The sequence below is a fragment of the Pleurodeles waltl genome, chromosome 2_2 (genome assembly GCF_031143425.1).
Source record: "Pleurodeles waltl isolate 20211129_DDA chromosome 2_2, aPleWal1.hap1.20221129, whole genome shotgun sequence".
Lineage (NCBI taxonomy): Eukaryota > Metazoa > Chordata > Amphibia > Caudata > Salamandridae > Pleurodeles > Pleurodeles waltl.
In genome coordinates, this window is record NC_090439.1 from 565,695,766 (window position 1) to 565,719,747 (window position 23,982).

At 41.6% G+C, this 23,982-nt stretch overlaps 1 protein-coding gene across 1 annotated transcript in view; it reads right to left on the bottom strand.

Annotated features, from left to right (window-relative positions):
* DSC2 (desmocollin 2) overlaps positions 1-23,982 on the bottom strand; it is a 114,959-nt gene that overhangs the window by 63,503 nt on the left and 27,474 nt on the right. The window contains exons 3-6 of the mRNA XM_069220068.1: positions 14,309-14,511; positions 8,170-8,289; positions 5,799-5,954; positions 2,180-2,324 (exon numbers count right to left, since the gene is read on the bottom strand). Of these exons, the coding sequence (XP_069076169.1) occupies positions 2,180-2,324; positions 5,799-5,954; positions 8,170-8,289; positions 14,309-14,511 (624 nt within the window). The remainder of the gene's footprint in view (positions 1-2,179; positions 2,325-5,798; positions 5,955-8,169; positions 8,290-14,308; positions 14,512-23,982) is intronic.

Consider the following 23,982-nt stretch of genomic DNA (forward strand, 5'->3'; position numbering starts at 1 on the left):
GGCATTGTGTAAGGCTGCCTAGGTTTCTTTTGTCCCTAGAACAAGTCCTTTATGCTTCCCGTTCCCCCCCTTAGGCGTCCCTCCAAGATCCCTGCAAGCATCACAGTGCTATGTATGGATACATATATGAATGTATGTAAGTATGTGGTATTTATATAGTGCAAATATGGCTAAAAGGAACCAGACATAGCTGCACAGTTTTATGTAGAGTACTCTTCACACCTCCCTCTCCATTCATGATCTACATCTGCAAGCTATGCAGCCTGTTCTCATAGGCAGAATAAATATTGTACATGAGCTAGTTACAACCATTCGAGGAAAGGTTGTAGTCCATGCCGCTGGTATGAGCTGATCACACAGAGGCTATGCAGTCAACGAATGGAGGAGCCCTTTCCCCCAGAACTTAAACACTGTGAGTGAGCTGGTTGATTAGCTTTAACTATATGCACGTATTCCCCATGACCCCTAAGTTGTTTCAGGATTTTGATCAATCCAAAGTGGAGCTGTACACCATTGAAGCAGACACACTTGTGACCCAGGAACTGCACTTTGGTAATGGCTGTCCTCCTACACGCCTACAAGAAGGTGTGACAAATTTACACTCCAGACTCAAGAAAAAGAGCTGTTATGTTGTTCTGCACCAAGACAACTATTGTCTGGGGAGAGAAAATGCTGTGCTGCACCTTATCTGGAGGAATGCTTGCTCGCCAGAGGACCAACCCCCAGCCAAATCGAGAATACTTGTGCGAGCCAAAATTAGGTTGCACATTATCTTAAGCATGAGGTGTCCCCATTCAGGAGCTTGCGAACATCATCAAACTTCAATTACCTGCATCACATGAAGAAACAGGAGAAGAATCATCTGTTCATAAGTGTGCTTCGTCCCACATCCACACAGGCTGCAGAAGAGCCTGTGAGCACCTTCAGTTTATCTTCAAGGAGGCTTGCGACCAGCCTTGCTGTCCCCTGTTCTGAAGCGGTCAGACACAACTGGAAGATGGTATCTTTATGGAAGAGCCATGATATACACATATGAAACTATGACCCTTGTCTGCTGAAGACTAGAGTCCACGGCACAAATCCTTTAGGCACCCCTAGCACTGACAAATTCTTATTGTCATTGGCAGTATATGGTGCCTTGTAAATATATTAAGCCCTGTAAGGTGATTCTGGCACACAGATACAAGAAAGAGCTCTAATCTCCCACCTGTATCTTTGAGGTTGGTGAACCTCCACTGGCTGTATCTAGACACTGAACTTTGCCTCCTTCAACCCCTTATGGTCCATTTGGGTTGTCAGCCTATGGGTAGACTCTTCCCAACAATTTAGGAGGATGCATCGATTTTGTCCAATTAGGTTTCACGGCAGGTGCATCAAAACCTCATAAAACTATTGATACTTTGAACAGTAACACACATCTCAAACATTCAAAAGAGATGCATTTGTTTGAAGAGTGGCAATCTGACTGGAGACTGGTGAACATTATTTAGTGAGATGCTGAGCTTGTGCTTGGTGTTTAGAACAGGCATGTGTGTGCTGTTGAGCACACTATATGAACTGTCACCCCGAGGTAAATGGTCAACAAAACGTATGCCAGGATTCTGTGCTAATGAAATGAGCCTTTGCTCCAGGCTCATAGAGGCAGGAAGTAATAACAAACAACTCTATTGGCCACAGACTTCAAGAAAATATGTTACAAAGCGCTAGTTGTTATAATAACGTGGGTCCAGAGCTGTATCTAAGAAGGTGCTACCAAGTCATGGTTTCTTTGAGAATTCTTATTTTATGTGTACTACTTGGTCTTGTGTATATTAAAGTCATTTTTTTTATAAGGCAAAGCGCTAACAATTCAGATATTTAGCGATATTACCATGTTTCAGCATCTTCAGAGTGCCTAATCTTCATCTTCTCCGTAGGTATACCTGGGCTGTTCTGCCTCATTACCAGTGAGAGTCAAGTGCCCAAAAGGAGTACTCTCTAGTTCAGTTTGGGGTCCAATAAAAATTTGGCCCAGAACACCAGTGGTAAACAACTCCAGTGTTCACAATTTGAATGAACCTCCAGGATTATAGAAACCTACTCTTTCAAATACATAAAGCATGCAATCGTACAAAAAAATCAAAATATGAATAAGGGTTGTGATTTGTTTGCCATTATATGTAAGAAGATCTTTGCTTACCAGCTTTAGAATGCTCATAGACAGAAGCACAAAAAGATTCTTCTGTAAACTGTGGGGCATTGTCGTTATCATCTTCAATTTTAATGACAAACATAAGTGGTGATTCTGGTGAATACCCTTCAGGTGTCTTTGCATAGCCGATCATCTAGGGAAAAGGGTAAATATGTTGATGCACACTGGGTAACATTAGTTGTACTTTGCAGTATGTTTTCATGGGTTTATATCTACATAAAGCAATACACAAAGAACCTTGTTACAAATGTCATGGTATGTGGGCAGGTAATGAATCCCCCGTAAATTCTGATCCCACAAGGTGATATTTAGTAGGTGTGCTATTACCTTCCCAAAGGTTTCTACGGTTGAAATAGGGGATAGCCTTAGGGATCAGACTTTGCTCGCCAGACTTCACCTCATTCAAACCATTTTCCCTGTTGGCATTTTACCACAGTTTACCTGACAACATGTGAATGTGGAAGAATTCATGAAGTGCAACAATTTGCGCAATACTATCAATCCCAATTCAGTTTCAAACACTCATTTGCAATTACATGGGACGTTGGAACGATAGCCCTGTGAAATCTTGGCTGCAGCATTCCTCCAAAAATCCTACATTTAGTCTTCATAAGAGAACAATGCTTGGGTAGGAAAGACAAGAATTATGAATTAATTGCTTACATCTTGTCTTCTGCATGGTTTACAGGCTTGAAGAATGATGGCTAAGCAGCAAACAAATTATTTTTAAGAAATTATGAATATGCGCCTATTTTCCACACAGGACAGTGTTCCATTTTCTATACTGATAGTGTGATGCATCCTTAACCTCTTATGCACATTCATTAAAGTTTAGAGGCCAGGAACAGCACTGCTACCCCTGATTAGTTCTTCAGGAACACAGATACTAGGGATGGTACCCTTGTTTATAGGGCCATGATGTCAGCTGCAGCCACAGAGGGAAATCACAGCATCGGTCCATGTTTACAGTCTGTGATCTTTTTTTAGCCACCGAACAGACAACAAATCTCTGCTGAAGGGTTAAATGTGGGACAACTGGTTAATCCTATGGTGTCATCAGTAGTCAAATGGTGAGCGATGTCTGTTCTGCTAACCTTGCCATTTTAATGAACCAACATGTTGATTAAAAGGTTGCTATTTCTACAGATTCTAGCCCTTCCTCTGGAGATCAACATCACATTGCCTGTACAAACTATTTACAACTCTAAGCAATTTTCCATATCCATGACGCTCTTCATGTGAAGTTCCCTTTTCAGTTCTTCTCATTATTTGCCTTTCTTTCTCATGTCTTTGTAATGTTTGCATTTCTACTAGAAAGTAAGGTCTGTTTTGGATTATAAGGTAATTTGCAGAAATTTACTTTCCGTGGCGGCCATGCAGCAATACCACTGATGGTGCTGAGAAACACGTTTATCAGCAGAGCTGAGGACACCACATCATAGAGGATTCCTTTTATCACTGTAAATTGCATTTACCACTGTATCAAGGTTTACTTGTCCATATTGTTTCTTATTTACTACATATATACAATCTCACCAATGTGTTATTAAATCTTTATAAGGTGCCAATATGTGACCGATTCTTTTATAGCACACAGGAATGTGCTGTGTGACCAGAAGCAATCAAAGTTCTCTCATGCATATACTATAGTGTTCAACAGCCACAGCCTGCCTTCACTGCAGGCCTCCAACAGAGAGAGATAGAAGACTGTACATTATCAACTAGTTTGTGGATGCAGGATGCTAGATGTAAGCCACTGTGAGAATCTTCAGTTCAATGTCATCCAACAAAGGTCCAGGGGACCTGGATTTTCAGGTTATTTGTGTAAAATAAAATTACTTACAGTCATTTACACAGTCAGCAGGTTTTGTGAAAATATGGAAAGGATCTGGACTTCTAAGACGTATGCCTTAGTACGTGCATGGGCTTGCCTGAATTGGCATCTTGGGAAGGCAAGGGGCCTGATGCCAAAGAATATTACTGCCCAATTAAAGAACGTTTATTTACAGGGGGTGGACTATTCATGGCCTTAGAGTATAAAAGGACCCTGCAACGTAGGGTCTTTCAATCGTGAACACTGCAAAATTATATGCAACACTGCACTTGTTTACAACACAGTATTCAAGCTACTTTAAAAGAGTGAGCTCAAATGAACGGATTATCATCCAATTGCATTGGTAGTTCAGTTAATAAAACATGAATGTTTCAGAGGAAAATAATTGTTCCCATATAATTTCGATATCCGGTGCATTATAATCATTGTATAAATGATAATGTGAATTTCTTGCGTTCATGATATTTTTATATATAGAACTTTAGATGAGTAGTTATCAGAACCAGCTGCTTCCCACTGGTGCTTTCAAACTGAAAATATTGCTAAATGGCGCTAAGCTACACCCGTCTACTATGTCTGTTCTAACCCAGAGGTGGAATATACTCCTTTGTTGATACCTGTGTATGTGGAACTTCATAGTGTGGATGCATGCTGCCTGTGGGCCTCTCGGACTGATCCTATTACACTAGCTGTGTATGGGAAGAGGGATTATCGGAGCCCAGATAACATATGACTATCCCGCAAAAATATTTGGCCTTTCCCAGTCTACTTCATACCCCCATTTCCAATCATGATTAAAGAAGATACCTGTGAAGTTGCCTTCTTTCACCTCATTCATCTGTTCCCTTTCAATGTATTTATAAATACTTGAACTCCAGCCACCCTTTCTCTGCCTCCCTCTGGCAGCCCCTCTCTCTTCTTCCCTAATGCCTTTGAGATGCGTTATATTAAAGATTAGGGAGCAGACATCAGGTACACTGTCAAACAGAGAAACTCTGCTGAGCATAACAAGAGATCTGATTTCTCTCATGGGTCTCAAAACATCTGAGAGTAAGGAGTCAGAAATTGATGACGTCACATCACCTGCCACTCAACTACTTCCTGCGGATCCCAAAAGATTTGGATTAGGCTGTGGAAGAGACAGGAAATTGCCACTGCACAATTAACTTCAATGTAAAGTCACAGCAGTGAAAACAGGTTTCTTTATTTACTGCAGTGACATCCCCTGCTCACTCCATCGACTTTCCATTGGGCCAACCACACCAAATGAATGCTGCCCGGACTGCATAAATAGAAGCGTAACACCTATGGTTGTAGGTCAGAATAACAACACCTAAAATATTATCCTACAGCAATACTAGGTCTAGAATATTGACTACTACAGTATTGTGAAGATCAATATGGATTTGCTGTTCTTCACATTCACACGATGTGAAGAAATATTATGTTGTCTAGACATGTCTAACTTAGTATTCTAGTGGTACAACAATTGATAGTAAGAAGGATCGCAAACATGTATATTTCTGCAGTAGCCATCAATAATTATCTCAGTTGAAACGAGTTTCTTTATGTTGTGGGTTTTTAAATAAGATTTATATAAGTCCTAAATGTTTTAAGGACAAAAAAAAAACAAAGCAAGGAGATATCATGGAATCCCCCGGCAAACAAAGCAAAATATGTGTGAGGCATTATGGGTGAAGGAAGTATGCTTCATATCTGTCACTTCCATACAAAAAAAAAACAATTTTAATGAAAATAAAAGAAGGAACTTACTTTAAACTCTGCAAACTCCTCACGGTCTACTGCTCTTGTAGCTTTGATCTCTCCAGTTTGTGGCACTATGAAGAAAATACCAGTGGGATGCTGGTCTACACCAGGCCCAGCAATGCTGTATAAAATACTGTAATTTTGCTGGGTGTCCGACTGAATCTGTAAGAAACATAAGTAGGGAAGTTACTGCTGCCTTAAGTATTCAAAGAGAGGTTTATTCAAATGCAAAAAAAAATCTATCATCTCGTGCATACATAAAAACAGGCTTAACATCTATACCAAAAATAGAATTTACTTGCGGAGTACATTATCTCGAAATACTTGATCTCCGTAAAGAGTGTGAAGTTGTTGGGCATTTACCATGTGGGGAGGCTTGGTAAATATTTGCTTAAAATGTCAAAGTGTGGGAGTCACTTACATATTGGAGACACTCAAGGGCTTTTGGGGTTACATTGCTTTATTTGTTCTTATTTTATGTACTGTAAACCCCAGTGCTACCAGACACGTTTCATGAATGATAGCTATGATTTTTTGTTCAGTCACCTTTTCTGTGTCACTCTAGTGACATGTGTCTACGCCACCTTCCTGACTGGCCACAAGAAGAAACCCAGCAAGAACTCCATGACTGTGACATAACTCCCTCGAGTTAGTCACTCAAATACGGTCTAAGAAGCTATGTCAACCAAGGGTACCAAGTCCTCAACTGCATAGAAATGTTGTTCAGAGAAGGAGGCCACTGGAGAAAACCTTGGTGTCAGGAAAGAGCACAAAAGCTCATATTTATACTTGTTTAGCACCACATCTGCGTCATTTTTTGATGCAAAAGCGGCGCATACTTGCAAAATGCAATTGTATTTTGTAAGTTTGCGCTGCTTTCGCGTCAAAAAATGACACAAATGCAGCACACAGAAAGTATAAATATGGGCCAAAGGATCTGAGCACAAAGGATCCGACCAATCGGGACACTGGACATACACCCGGCATCAAGTCAGATGAAGAGAAGCAGCTTAATCTGGAATCTTTCTGTTACCAAGCAGTAAGGTGGAAAATGCATGATTGCCTGTCTCTCGGCGCCGCATCTGCCAGGCAGGCAATATCGGAGTCAGAGTGCAACGCTGGGAACATCACTTGCTGTAAAGGATGATGCTCGGTCATGGTATGGTTATGTAGGAGAAAGTAATCAGGGCGCATCAATGAACAAGGCCACAGGCCTAGGTGCCAAAGGGCGTGAGGGGCCCATGCATGTCTTTTACCACACTTGGGTGACTCCTGATGTGCAGCTTCACTGACAAAGAACAGAATGTGTTGTCTTGAAAGAACGATTACAGATTCTTGCCTATGTCCCTTGAAAGGAAACATGATCACACCGCAATATAGAAAGAATAGGGCGTCCCCTAGCAAGCATGATATAGGAAAACCACGAATCCATCCACGTTAGTCGCCTAGTATCAAAACTCAATGCAACATTTCATTGGAAAATGTATAGACCGCTACCTCCTTAAAATGCACTGTATGGACAGAAATGCCACCCACTGGAGCTCCACGTTTAGAATCTAAACAACGTATCCTAGAAGTAAACTTGACGAAACCAGCTCAAGGCAGTGCGTTACCACCAGCATCGTGTGCCGGTCTCAACTGCATAAACCCTGGGGTAATTCAGCGATTCACATATTTACGTTTGCCCCGCACAGGCAACTGTGACCGCAGTTTGATAACACTGTACAGAAAATAATCTCGGCCACAGCTACATTCACCCAGTAGAAGGCGATAACGATCCGTGTCATTTGGTGCAGTTTGCAAAGGAAGAATGCAGGCCTCCTCGAATATTAACTTTTTAGGCACTCACAAGGGCTTGCTTGCAGTCAATATTATGTTGGAAAAGGAGTAGCTACACGCCCTGAAAACATACGGCCTTGTTTACATAGGTAATCTTACACTTTTAGAGTAGGTTTACTATTTTTGCTATGCACAAAATCCGAGTGTAGTACTACGTGTAGTATCTTTACGACTGCAGACAACGCCACACATAAAGATGTCTTTGCAGTTGTAAAGATACTACACGTAAAACTGCACTCGGAATTTGTGAGTAGCCTAAAAAGTAAACTTACACCAAACGTGTAAGTTTATATTTGGGAATAATGCCCTCAGTGCCTGCTGCATGATTTACAGTGAGGCGTGGTGGGAACTTAATGAACTTAGAGCAGGCGACAACGCAGCACAGGTCAATTAATACAGTACACTTTGTGGATTGTCTGTGTAAAGTGATATAACGACATTTGTGAATATGGGCTAAGATTGTGTTCTGGGCTCATGTGCACAAGACAAACGGAGCTTTGGGCACGAAACCCATTCCAGCCACGGCCCAGACACCTACCTGCTGTACCACCATGGGAAAGGGGCCGAGAGAGTTCTCCATCATAGAAATGGGCTGCGGAGCCCACCTCCGTTTTGTACGCCTCAGGATTGCTTCTCTGGCAATTCTCGTCTTGTGATCCTGGAATGTAAACATGTACAGTAAATACACAAGTGAATTAATGCCAATGGACGAACGTCGTGCAGTTACAAGACACTTCTAAATGGTTGCAGAACATGCAAAGTGTAAACTAGTGCATGAACGAGCAGGTGGCGGGAAAACGTCAATTGCTTCAATGATTCAGTGTAACACACCATATAAGGGCAAGGAACACGCATGGTTATTGCACAAGCACCTCTGGCCCCACCCTATTGCTTGAGATAAAGGAACAAGTAAATGCTGTGGGATGGAAATGTGTCAAGTTATTTACTTCAAAGTTCTGCCTGTTGCTGCTCCCTGTGCTGTGCCTCAGTGCCACATCCTTGTACCAAATCACTCCAAAGTTTAGGCTGACCCACCTGAAGCCCTTCTTAAAGGTCCCTGAATTTCCTTTCAACACGTCTTTGACACTCAAATGTATCTTACAAGCGACTCCGCCTGAATTCATCTCCAAGATCAAACCAGCGCTTCAAGCCATATACACACAAACATAGTTTACGCAGGAATGCACACATATCAGTTCCTCGAAGACTTCATTTCTAATGCTGTCCCAAAGCAGCAGACTGTAGACCAGCCAAACTTGGCTCAATGCCATTAAGAATATTGACATTTCTCTTAAAAGTGCCCACACTGCTAAAACACTTTGATTCCTCCTGGATGAAAACCTCCATCTCAAGGAGTGTACTCAAGCGATGGCTAAATAAGCAATATTTGAACTGTAGAACCTCAAACTATTAACGCACCCACTTAACACAGGTCTTAAAATTATCACTAGAATATCTGGTAATTTCCTGCATTGATTATGGTCAACCCTCCTTTTTGGCCTGGATAAAATCAGACTCTCTTCGATTGGAGCTGTCTGGCAGGATCCTGAGAGATTTCTGACCAACACAAAAAATCTAAACATAGCACTCCAGCTCCTGCTTTCCTCTAAAGACCAGCTATTGATTATAGCGGCAACAAGAGAAGTGTTTGCTTCACTGGGAGAGCCTCACACTTCAATGGTTACCGTTCTTAGAAGTTATCCATAACAGGAGGGTCACCAAACGTAATCCAAAAACAGAAAAATCCCTTTGCACCATACATTTCGAACATAAGTAAATATTGCAAAGGTCCTTCTCCAGTAACATACCCAGAGAATGAAATTCCTGCTTTTCGTTTGCCTTAAAATACCATCTAACATATGCTCATTAAGAAACCTCTTCTCATGTCAGTGTACTACCTTTCTTTCTGTTCTCTGTAATAGCCCATGTTAACTTCTTCTAGCCATATATACAACTAATGTATCTTTACAGTATCCTGGTCACCTCCCTTCACTCACCTTTTTTACCCCTATTGTGTACTTGGGTATGATCAGCCAACATTTTTCTAGATTGTACTGTTCAGTGTTCCCCTCTTACTGCCAACGGTCTTGTACAGAGCTCTGATACTGTTTCACCCCATGCGTCTCTTGCTCATATTTGCAAACCCTTTGTAGGGTGCTCTACAATTGTTTCACCAGGCTTCAAGGCCTCATTTTATTTATAATGTACTATGCCCCTTTCAAAACATGACTCCCTGTATAGTAGTCTTATCCCCCAATTGTTCACGTCAATTGCTTCGTCTCCTGTTTTTCCAATGCCTTGTACACCCCCCAAATACATGTATTTTCAGGTAAATAGTTGGGCACACGTACTTTCCTTCGGGAATGGTGAGGTGTCTGTCGTAATTCCCCAGGAATGTTTACATACACAGAGACAAAAACACACACACACTCTCCCTCTCTTATGTTGTGAAAGTCTTCAATAATGTTGTTTGTTTTACAAAATACTGTGTTTTCTCTCACTGCCCATCCGCATTCACCTTCGCTGCCCCTTTAGCCCCACTCTCGCGCCTGCTTCTCGTATAATGTAATCTAACATTAGATGCCAGCCTGATTGTTGGAAGATTGGAAGCTCACCCCATCCCCACCCAAATCTTACCGAACAAGCTACATCTGGGTCTAACACCACTTGCTTCTCTACTCTTGTTATTTCAAGGACTTATTCCAGGCTCTAGAGCCGCTGTGGGTGGAGGTTGTGCTACAAATGTATGAATAAGTAAAACTATAGTGGACACTTTCATCATTTTCTCCCTACAGCTGCAGCACAAAAAAACCTACGCATTTCACAGACTAGACAGAAACTGTTTTGAAAATAGGGTGAATTAACTGACACAATAATATTCTCCGGAGTATAAACTGTAATGCAAATAATTCAATAACTATGAAAATACCAGGCTTCATTGAAATGACATACCTAATGCTTCACAAAAAAGAAACGTTAAAAAATTGCTAAAATATATCAAAGACATGAAAAACAGAGCAGAGGCAAGTAGGTTTTTGTGATTTTTGATAAAAAAGCTTCACAGATGTTAGGACTCCGAAGGCAGCAAATATGCTAAAACTACAAATCTGAATTATTTGTGACTATGACTTATCAGTGTAGTGCACTAAATCTAAAAACAGCAGAAATACCCACATGCACTAGCATCTGGGGAGGGCAGATAAATGGGGGTACACCTCAGCTATACTTGGCCTGGCCCCTCCTAGGGCCCCACCACAAACTTGTCACACATACTATCTCCGTCAAAATACCTTTCACTTCAAATCAAAGCCGTGTTTTTTTCTTAAAATGTTTAAATCTGACTTTGTATGTTTGCGCATCTATATTTGCATCAATATCTACATCTATATCTCCACAAAGACAGATAGAAACATTTAGGTAAACATATGCATATGCATATGACCTTTGTAAGAGTTCCCAGCTCTTATCTGAGACACAATGTGTGCCCCCCTTAAAATTCACTTTTAGATACACCACTGCCACCAAGAATGTAAGCTATTCTGAAAAAAAAAAAATCTGATATTTAAATATCACTTATACCACACTTCTGCTGCAGTTACCTTACTTATAGTACTTAATAAAGAATTAACCTTGTAAGGATGGAAGGCCGAGTCTGCCTTACTGGGACTCAAACTCATGACTTTCAAGTCACCACATATATCAGGGGTGATGGTTCAACTATGAAGATTGGCATCTTGGGCCTTAGCCCAGCAGGCACCTGCCAAAAGCTGCTGGAGAGAGCTTAGGGAATACAGCCAACCGAGGAGATCCCTGTCCCGCCAGCAGAATCACCCTTACAGAGCTCGAAAACATGAATACCACTGAGCTGGGTAAATGCAAAACATTTTATTTACGGTATCACAAACCAACTCCTGTGGGGTAACTTGTATGGTGTTTTTGAGCTTTTAGGGATTCACGCAGAAGCCCACCTGTACGTCAAGGGACTGGATTGTCAAACAACTACCCTCCAAAATATAAAGTGTAACCCTGTTGAACATTCCTCATGCTTAAGTGAAAATTAAATGTGCATTAACACGGGTAAACATTCTTTCTTCACAAGAAAATTATTAATGCTGATTTACAAACCCGTGCCCTACACGTGTGGGGGTCCCTTTCACCACCTACAGTCTTGCATTAGACAAGGATAAACGTGCAGGTTTCTCCAAGGTAAGTACTACCTGCAAGAGGTATGTGAACACCTACAAACATACGAGATTGTGAGTGTTCACTTAGGCAGGACGCCCTGCCCAGGAGGGACTACAGTACTTTTCCACATATTAAATTCCACCTCGTCAGCAGTTAAGTACAGCTTCGGAAAGTAAAATTATACCAATCCTGATTCTATGAATTCCATTCGTTCAGGCGTTATTTTGTATCGCAAAGTGCCACTTATGTGCGCAGATGTCATCTGTGAACGAGGCAGTCATTCACTATTAGGCATTGTGCATCGTACAGGAGACTATCCTGTAAGCAAAAACAAAATCTTTGATAATTGAAATAGAGATATATCTGAGGTCTGATCAAAATAGAAAAACCAATAGGAATGTTTAATGAGTGCAATCTGCAAGACTGTAACGCACACATCTGCCACTTTGGGGCCTTGCAGTGAGGAAATCTGAAACGTCTCAGAGGAAATTACTGTGGCAATAATGATCCCTTAATGCCCGCGCCTTCATTTAACTTATTTTGTGGAACTTAGAACGGCATTCTTTCAGGAAGGACGTGAAAAGGAGGCTCTATGATGTGCTCGCCCTAAACATAAAGTCATCGCAGAAATTTCAAAGAATAGCAGTGAGATCTCAGTGGATATCCAAGCACAGGAAGTTGCAGATCGCACTACAACCAAAGTGAACCACTCTCGTGTTTACATTTTTTTTTTAAAGATGGCAGACAAGGCTGAATCTTCTGGAGTAAAAGAAAGTTCATTTGTGGGTGGACCTTCCCTTGAGCGAGAACATTGCCTTTCGTATGAGCTGTGAGATCGCCGCGCCATAAATTGGACCAGGGCCCCTTTGTCTTGGCGTTGAGGGATCTCACATTGTGAACACTCTCTGTTTTGGAATCACAGCCTTGGGGCACATTGCAGTAAGTGCACACTGTCTCTGTTTGTGATGTGGGACATCTCTAAAAAGGCCCACTGGACACAAACAGGGACAGTGAGCCTATTACAGATATTGAGCTACCCCGAAGGCAGCCGCAACCTCACCTGAATCTGCCTTTTACCATGCAGATGGCACGGTGCCTGCTTATTATAGGCGGATAGAGATCCCTTTTTCAGGCGGGTGCAGTGAGCAACTTTTCATCCTTGCAGGGGTGTGTGTGGAGAGCTACAAGGGGCCCCCTTCTCACCCTCCAGAGGGGCTCCCTCAGGGGCGTGCGACCCCTTTGTGCCACACAGACACTGTACCTTCTGATGACCTCTTTGCCTCTGCGCCTGGGTCTCGATAAAGCACGGGCCCACAGGCAAAGTTTTCCCTCTTCTGCATCTGGCCAGGCACCCGTGTGAACGAGGGGGTGGACATTTAGCATAGCCTGGCACTCCAGGTGCACCAGCATTATCTGTATTACAGGAGGGGCCGAACCAGCGTCTGCGACCCTTTCTGTAATACAAAAGTGCCTCGTAGGCACCAAAAGTAGGCTCACATACCCAAAGCACCCCTAGGCACTTTATTTAATTTGGCACCCAGTGTGCACTTTACCACCTTTATGTAAAGGGATGCTATTAAGTATTTACATGCTATAACTAGCGTTGTTTGCCATATTTGATGAAAGCCAAAAAAAGACGAAGCACCAGTCAATACAGCTTTGGGAATATTACATAAACACTTTGTTGTAAAAAAAGAAAAAAAAAAACATGTCGTGTTAGTTCTAAAGAGTATTTGGTGCTAAATAGTGTCCCACATTGTTACCTTAAACAAGACTAATCTTTTTTTTTAATGTAGCTCAATGTGCAACAGCCTGTGTAGTGTTCATCTCGTCACACATTTAAAATCATGAGTCCATGGCATCTTAGTCTTATGTTCCCTCCTCTAGGTCACATATTCATTTCAGTTTTGACATCTCTTTTTTTAAAACACATCCTGTGTCAAACAGAATGCGGCTGTTTGCTATATAAAGCAGCGCATCAGACTTTTTTTAACTTAACCACCAGAGGGACCCCGGATACAACAACCTTCCCTCTCCCGGGCAATTGCTACAAAGTTACTGTGAGCACAATACAATTCCCCATAACAAACAACTTTCGTCTGTTACATGGTAGCAATCGACACCACAGAGCAAGCTATATTAGTTATTCCTTTGGATACATGTGTGGGGCAATACAGTGTTCACCGGGAGAAGCAGCAGCTCGAAGCTGCGAGAACCAGTTCTCAATAAGCAAAGCTCCCGCTACTCGAGAAGCAAGACCGCACACAGCAGCGTAGCAAGGATGCTGTGGGCCCTGCAGGCAGGGAGAAGGCCCCTTTGACTGCTGTTCGGACAGTAAAATATAACAATCATCAGTGTTCAATGGCCACCTCAGGGCTCTGGGCTCCGGTGCTCCTGCGCCTGCTGCACCAAAGACATATCCGCCACATGTAGCGAACTATACATGTGTCCTCTACACAAAGCACAGCAGTAACATATACGAGTTATTTTACCTTATTTTTGTGTTTCAATTTAACAGTAAGCTGTTTTTCCACACCCGTTATCGCATCCTCCAGAGTCAGTGTCAAAGTCCGTTTTCCAGAAGACATTGAAATGCTCTGTCTCGCGTAGAGCGAACCATCGTTTCCGGCAATAAAGTCTTGGTCATTCGATCGGACAATAAGATGGTCGGAGGGGAGACACTCCGCCACGTTAACTGTAAAATAATTATTGCACAAACACTGTTAGTTGAAAACACTTACGAACTGGAATTGAAATACTAAAAGCTCTATGGCTCTCCTGTGCCTTCATTGTTCCACAGCGAATCCTGACATTCCCGAAATGACATTTAAAAACAAACAACATTTCTGAACTGAATTCAAATGCATTACTATAAGAACAAGAAAGTCGAAGAAATTAAAATGAAATAAAATAATCCTCCCTCGCCCACCTAATGAACCATACAGAACAACTCAATAGGAAAACATTAGAAATTACGTCTTTCTTCTAGCTCTACTCAAATGCATGGACATGAGATTCAATTCACAATTACAGACCACCTGTTGCTGGTGTAATAAATATAGCCTTTGATACCTGCAACACATGGTGCAACTGTGTACCCTATTTTGATGATGAAGGACCAATTCAAGAACGCTAAAGTTGCAATGCTTTAATAACAACTCAGTTTTTTAAATACTTTTTGAAGAAACATATTGCCAAAGCAGATCCAAAATACCTCGTTTTATAACTCCAAAGCCTTGTGCATCTGAAAATAGGTCTTGAACCACCAAGTCTGATTAATATGATTAGAGTTTCCCAGTTCATGTGCGAGTTTACAGGTTTACCATGTGCCCATGATTCACAGTTCCATCTGTAAGTAGCTGATGCAATTCACAGACCTGCCAAACACAATTAAAAAATCACCTTGCGAGGAGGTGGTGGGGCCTTGGAGGGGACCGGGCCTTACGCTGAGAAGTACCTGTAAGGCACTTTTAACCAAGCCCACCGCAAACCCCCCATCCAAGGAAAAAGAAAAAAAGCTTGCTAGGCGGTTCCGATGTCCTGGAGTGTTTTTACACCCAATAATGGACGTTGGCAACTAATGGCCTATGAAAACGAGCTGAAACTCCACTGCATACAGTGTTTTCCGCTCATTATCCATGTCACTGTGTGATATCAGCTTCTTAACGGGTGACCGCGTGAAGGGAGCCGATATCCTGTGTCACACGGTGGCACCATGTGAGTTGGCAGGTCTGAATTCAGACTTTTCTCTTAATTGAGAATCTGTATTACTGCTATCTTATCAGGACTGCAAGCCTCAGAATAGAGATGAAAAAACATTGCCTGGATCACATTCTTAAAATCGGGACACCTGAAAGCCCCTTCGGGCCAATAAGTAGTGTTATATAACCTTATGCATCTGATAGTAGGTTTGAGATGTCACATAACTTGGCAGGAAGACAAGAGGTGGTGGACCAAGAGAGTGCCAGGTCATAAAATAGATAGCATTAACTACCCCAGTTATTTGGTTCCCCAGCTGTAGGACAAATATTACAATAACATGCAGTGCACAATAGAACAGAAATTCTTGCTTCAGAGCAGCTTTAATGAAAGGGCAAATAACATAAAATGTGTATATTCACATGGAACTTTTTAAATCACTAAATGTCCTCTGCTTGGTCTATCTGGGAACAAGAACTTCTAGATGTCCCTGTAGTTGATCTATTGGAACATCACTGGTGCCCATAAATTAGGTGACTTGGTCCATTAAAAAAACTCTGGTCCTTTGATTTGTTAATGGATCAATTTAATAATCACCAGGGCCAATTTCTAGTGTTTAAAGTGCTGACACACTCCCTACACACCAACTGAAAGATATCGTCTAATGAACCACAAACCCCTAATATCATACAATATCTCCGAAATGGATATTGACTCATTCACTGGTTGTCCAAGGCATGGGCGAACACACAGACAAATCATCCTTAACAATGGTCTGTGATATGTGGGAAACAGAAATTGACATGGTGTTCCATGACAAATAGTGGGAAAGAATATTGGCCTACCCTTCAGTAGTGTCTAGAAATGCCATTTAACCTTCTCCACTTGGTCTACTTCTCCTCAGCCAAAATCAACAAGTTTTTTTTTTCTGAGAGCCAATGCATGCTGCCCACGTTTTGGTTATGAAGAAGCCGACATGATGCATATGCTGTTGTCCTACCTGTCCCTATGTATTTACTGGTCTGCAATCACATCTCAACTCATACGAACTAAAGGGGATTCTAATGGAAATAATTTGGAGACATGCATACTGTGTACATTTTAATGCACAAAGCAAAACAAACTGCTAGATTACTAGACCTTGCTTTACTGCTTATGAAGTGAGCTCACAGCATTGGAAGGACAACTTGCTCCCGTCCATATCCGAGTGCACACAGTCTTTGCTGACATGGGGCAAAATGGAGGGCAAGGGGCTCAGAAGGGAAGAAGCCAAAGGGTTTGGGATGCACTTCTGATTAATTTCCAGGTCATGATTCATGAGACCCTCCCACATTAGTCACACAACCAAATTTAAGTCAAGTGACTATACACTCAGCAGATAGCATGAAAATATAGCCTTTCCTTATCTATATGGTCTAGATGTCGTTCATGCAGACCGTCATCACAGCAGTTGCATAGCTTTCATTAATAGCAGCTGCCTTTTCACCTCAGGCTTATGAGAGTCAAGTCTACTACACACCTGGCTTCATGATATTATAGCCCTCATTATGAACCTGGCAGTCGGTGTTAAAGCGGTGGTAATACCACCAACAGGTTGGCGGTAAAAAGAAATGGGATTATGACCCTGGCGGTAACTGCCAACACAGACAGCCACTTTAACACACTGACTGCCAGGGTGGTAACGGCCGCTGGGCTGGAGACTTCGTTCTCCAGCCCGGCAGCCGTCACATTCCCACCCTTGGGATTATGATCCGGCCTACCGCCATGGTTTTCGTGCCAATCATACTGCCACGAAAACCATGGTGGTAGGCACTATCAGTGCCAGAGAATCCCTTCCCTGGCACTGATAGGGGTCTCCCCTACCCCGCTCCTCCCCAATGTCCTCCCCCACCCTCCCCCTCCCTCTCCTGCCCCACGGACATATACACACCCACACGCGCACCCATATACACACATGCACACAAGCATACCCACATCCACCCACGCATGCAGACATACATTCCCACACACCGCAACACACACAAACATATTTTGTCACACACATGCATTCACAACATACACGGACACTCACATTCATTCACGCACTCATTCAACGCGACTCACACCCGCATGCGCACATACCAAACCATACACACACAACACCCCCACACATGCACACAACACCCCCCTCTCCTGTCGGAGAACCCGACTTACCTGCTTGCAGGGGGCCCCCCGGCTGGAGACGGGATGCAGTGCTGTTGTCAGCAGCAGCGTCCGCCACCAGCAAAAGACTGCCAGGCCGTATCATTGCTCATGATAAGGTCGGCGGTGTTTTGCTGGCGTGGCGGTGCTGCTGTCAGCAGTACCACCTTACCGCAGTCCGTCGACATGACTTTCGGCGGTATTCCACTAGCCTTCTGGCAGAATACCGTTGACGGTCATAATACGCGTGGACGGCTGGTAGCCAAGGTGGTGGTATGTTGCGGCCGTCGCCATGTCGGTTGTGACAGTTACCGCAAAAGTTATAATGAGGGCCTATGTTTGCTATAGCGTTTATCCTGTGATAATGTGAATTGCCTCTTCACTCAATTGTAGTGTGCAACTGCCTCTAACCCACAAAGTTCACTTTTAGTGGTTAAGAATGTATTTTCATAAGTACAATGATGTCTTAACTGCAAGGAAGGCTATATAAACATTTTGAAATGGTGACACATATCCCAAGATAGGCTATTCAGATGGAGACAGCACAAAAATGTTAACATCTAGCACCTTAATAACTTTGTAATTACTGGTCATTCACAAACCCTCCAGTTTTAGGAAAGGAAGGATCATTGAGATTGCCAGAATAAAACGGCATCAAGAGAATGAGAAAATAAAGTCAAAAAACCTTCTGCAAGGCCATCAGTCCAAGCTAAAAGCAAAGTGCAGTATGAAAACAGACACCAACAACTGGATGATGGTGGTCTTGTCCTGTTCCACCTCTTTGCAGTTTTCTAATCCATTGTTAATCTATCTGACACCTCTGCAAACCCAATCAAAAATTTCCAACTGGAAATAAGGAAAGTCAAGACAAAGAAGATAGGAAGCCAAGCCTTCTCCTTTTATACTTCAAAGTCACAGATCTCGATCATAGTTCAGATCTGAAAGGCAGGGCGCCATCCCTATTCTATCTATGGAAAGAACTGAAGACTTATCTCTTCAAGCAACACCTCATACCAACATAATCACCCTACTCCTCGAGCCACTGAGTAGTAAGTCTCCTTCGTCACTTCTTCTGAGCCCTGATACTTGCCAGCCTCTTTCTCCTCTCCTCCCAGACCCCTCCTCCTATCACAACTTTCACACCTCTTTACCTTTCTTATTCTTCACCCTCAATCCTTGTCTCCAACTGCAATACCCACTTATCCATTTTGAATTCAAATTTTTTCCTGTTACTCTCTCCTGTACCGCCTTCATCGCTTTATGGTAATCGTGCCTTCCTAGTCCATCCCGAGTCATGCCAGCATTCACTTTTCCCCCACGTCTCTATATGATTGCAAACCCTCCTTCTGGACTGCACCCCATTGCTTTTTAGGTAGCCTTGTGTTGTACATATCACGTACACACACTCCTGAGGTGCTGAAGTAGAAATTTCAGGGCCTGGCTCCTGCACTGGATGTTGTCAATTTGAAAATACCTTATTTATGAAAGAAAATATTTGTTGGAAATTTAAGAATTAACATCTCTTTCATTTTTTTATTTGATAACAGTCTATTTGGAGTCCTAATTCTTGCCAGCATAATCAATCCAAAATAAATCAAAGGCTACCTATCTGATAAATGGTGAAGGAACTTGATTTATCAAGTTTTAACGGGAGAAGCAAGGTGGAAATGAACTCCTTTCCATAATCCCTGCTTTTATGTGAGTTATTTTTAAGCCAGATAACGTACATACATAAACTAGTCTCATGGCCAGTGCAGGCTGATATTCCAGCTGGAGGTCAATCATATCCAAACATAGAGAAGATTCATTACCATACTGATCATCCTTAATTTAATAGGACCTGACAACCTGAAAAGGCGAGAGTGTAGAGACAGGTGGGTGTTGACAAGTAACAGGGCAGTTTGGGGTAGGACTGACAATCACGTAACACTACAGTGTAGCAACATAAAAATTAATTATTTTATCTCAATAATTATGAAACATGAAACTTACAGCATATTTCAACATTGCCAAGATCCCATGAACCTAGATATTATATAATCATTGTGGCAATACAAATTAATCTTAGCAACTATTTTTGAATATAACAAGTATCAGTAGGCTTATCAATAAGTGACCTTTAGGATTTTTACTTTGAATGTCCCAAACAGAAAGTACAATTGAATATCGATCAAATAATGATTACATTTCCCAGTTTAAAATCATTGGCAACTACATTTTTAGGTCCAGCGCGCAAGCGCTATGACCTGTTAGTATTGTGGGCTTTTAACCATGCCCATGTCACGCCAATCACTTTCACTCATTCGTGGGCTTGCCTTTGAAAAATCACTTGATGTCATTGGTAATTGCTTTAAAAGTTTGTGCAGCCTTGAGTTGGCTTTTGTCCTGCTTTGCAGACTGCCCCTCTTACATGGAATATTGCATGATTGCCGATATACTTCAGCATAGGTGTACTATTTTTTTTGTCACTCCCCTTCGTGCAGCATGGCACTCACAGCGAGAACAGTCACAACAGCGTGAACTCGATAAGTGGTATGAAGTGCTGGTCATATTGTTCACAGTTACCTAATCAGAGTAATTTATTGCGGTGCTCCACATAAAACACTTGAAATTGGTAAATGCTTAACATAAAAAAGAAATCCTCAATGCGAAAGTGACCCTCCCAGCACAGTGGGAGAGCCAATATTACAATATTCAATGCACTCAGGAAAACTTGACCCATAATTCTTTTCAAGCATTCTTTTTCAGAACATTTGTACCCATAACTCAGCCTGTGGTGGTCCTAGGACAATGGGACCACCACCAAAACGTTCAGCAAGACACCCTCTATCTGTCAGTGTCATCTCTAGCTCCAGACACTATGTTGGGGGTCCCAAAAATAATAACCACTCCCACTAGTCAGTATCTTTTTAAATGTTCTAATGGCTGGCACTTTTGTTTTCCAGCAGAGAATAGCTTGTATTTTAAGGGCCTTGTTTATAATAACATTGCAATATGCCTGCTACTCCTAAAAATATGTAATTCACTGTGTTCTCTAGATGATATATATATGGTTATTCTGCATTATTATTTGTTGCCTTTTTCTTTTTGCATCATTTATGGCCATTTTCCATTTGTGTGGTTATGTCCTCTAGGGGATACCTATATAGTTACATGATCATGTTTCTTACAAATGCTATCTTCATTGTGGTGTCCTCTAGGGGCTGTTTTAAGCATTACAGTCATATCAACATATTAAAATATTTGTGGCACAGAAATGTGCCCCATAATGCTTTGCCAGGCATTACGTTTACAAAACATTTTTGCTCATCGCTCAGCTTGTGGTGGTCCTAGGACAAGGGACCACTTTCAGAACATTGACCCCCAATGTACTCTGTCCATCTACATCATCTCTGGGTCCCCACACAATGTTAGTGGGAACTCCAAAATACTAACCCTTCCCCCCATTCAATATTTTTAAGCTTTTTCATGGCTAGGAGGTTTGTTTTACAGCTAGGAAAAGTTTTGTTTTAAAGACCTTGTTTGTAATATCATTGCAGTAGGCCTGTTAGACCTCAACACATTCTACAGAATTTCTCCTGTTTTCTTCATGGGATTATGCCCTCTAGGGGCTAACTGTATGGTTACATGACCATGTTTATTACAAAAGATATTTATGATCATAATTTAGGCCATTTTAACATCCCTTTTACACTATGACTGTTTGAACACTCTTGATATGTTTGGGTGGCCCTTCTAGTTTATTTCTCTACTGTGGCTGTCTTGTGTCTTTTTGGGGGGAATTGTGTTAGCCAGTCAGCAACTCTGGTGGTGGGGTGGTGAAAGTGGTATTCTATTGGAATTAGCATGGCAGATTTAGATTAGGATGCTAAATAGCAACATCTTCAGTTTTTGCTGCAGACACAGGAGGAAGGTAAATGGAAGTGCTTTAGTTATATGCAGGGCCACAGAAATTATATGGCAGGAAAAGACGAAATTAGGAGGCAGGGTTGACCAATTTATTTGGAAAGAAAAGTCCAGTTATGAATTTATAATGCCAATAGCTCTAACTCAAGCAAATTTGAGTGAGACCTATTACAATGCAAATGCTTGTTCAGGAATTTCTGTTGCATAGGTTTTCACTGAGGCAGGTTTTTTATTCGCATGAGCTAAGCTTGTGATTAGCATTGCAACACCTTCAATAGTTAAAAACTGTTCCAGGTGAGAATTCGGAATCAATGAATACCTCTGCCATTCGTTCTGGGACTGGCTAAGGTGATAACATAAACAAAACAGAGCATTGTTTTGTGGGAGTTTTAACTGTAAGCCCACACAACGCTGCTGGGATTTCCTTATCTAGCAAACCAGATGGGAGAAAGACAATGTCACTTAAATGTGCCCCTATTTTTACGTTGAGCGTACAGGCGCTTTGACCTGTAGTAAGCATTGTGGACTCTAAACCATGCCCATCACCTTCACTCGATCCTGGGCTTGCCTCTCAAAAATCCTTTGTAATCATTGCCAATGCTTCACGTTTGTCCCAACTGTTTCACTTTTAATTTTCAATTTAAGTGGCAAGAAAAGACCAGTTAGGAATTTACAATGCGAATAGCTCTTATTTGAGCAAAAGTGAGACCCACTGCATTGCAAATGCTTGTTTATGATGAATGCCAGCTCGCTGTGGCGATTTTAAGGACCCTGAGGGCTCAATTAACAACTCAAAGAAAAGTGACCTAACTCAATGATTAGAAAATTGAAAATTCTAATTTTTTTGATTAAAAAAATATATACAATGTAAAAGTGCTGTTTTCTCATTCTCCAGGTTGTAGTTTTTTATGCAGTTATCATTCTTGTCCACAACAGTCAGTAAGGGTATTTGTTAACAGCATGTTAAGTCTAATGCTTTAATTTACAAGTACAACCGTGGTGTACCTGTTATGTTATGTTATGTTATTGCTACTTATATAGCGCCAGCTACCCGGAGGCCTCGTAGCGCTGACCTAAGGGCAGTATGTAATTTTAAATTTGATGAATGTGCATTTTTCTGCCTCTAGGGTACCACTAAAAATGTGAACGGTCTTGTTTATTACAAGGTATGTTTTTTAAACTGTAGGCAACTCCCAAGCAGCAGCTGAAATCAAGAACCATGAAAATGTTCACAGCCACTGTTGAGTATTTAACAATGCGCAAAGAGTAAATAATTCAGTTGGAAGATTAAATGGAAAGTCAATCTACCCTATTACTGCTGTCTTGACCCCGCAAACACTGTGAGTTCTTAAGTAATGTAATCACAGCAAACATAGGCGCAGAAAAAAATCAGATTGCGGCAAGTACCCACAGACCGCACTTCAACATAGAATGCACTTGTAGGTGAAACAAGGAACATCAATCATGCTCTCATGCCTCACTGACAACACTAATCACGTTTATGCCCCAAGCAGCTTATGAGGTCTGGTGTAAAAATATGACATCCCTCAAAAGTGCTAATCCCATGTCTGCTGGCTCCCACTGCATCCTTTAAATCTAGTATGCTGTGCTACTGTTTTCCAAGTAAAGACGTTTTTTGTAATTGTCTACAACAAATCTTAGTTAAACAGTGAAAAGGAAGTTGTCATTGACATGCTAAAAACGTTTAAAAAGAATATGGTATGAATTATTCTAACACAGAGAAGCAACAGTCTTTTTTACGGACCAAAAAATGATATCTAAAACCTTGCAAAAGTGGTATACCCTGTGATGGATCATCTTGCTAAATATTTCCTCCCTGTTGTTTTCAGTACAACATTCATGACATAAGTCACAGCCATTATCTTGGGATAGTTGGCTATGTTCTCTGACACCCCCACTACTCTCTCTGAAGTTGACCTTCACACGCCACTGGCAACTGTTGTTGACAGGATGGAAAATGGGTTTGTCAATTATCAGACACCATAACTAACACTTAAATTATGCCACTGACGTGGTGAGGACATGCAATTTCATACACGCTAGTAATTAAGCATGTACCCTTATTATTATGTTGCCAGGATATGGTCCCACTTGCCTGTGATCATTTGTTTGAGATGAGTTACAAAATACATGATTTTATATTCAGTTAATACACGGATTCTATGACTGCAGCATCATGGAATGTCCAAATTGTCTACAAATCATTAACTTTAACACACTGAGTCACAATTATCTGAAAAATGTGTTGAAAAAGCAGATATCACTAATAGTTTTCAAACTAACAAAGGAAATTATTTAGCTTAGACAGCCAAATACCTGTTATTACAAAAATAATGACATTCCTCAAATCTAGAAAAGC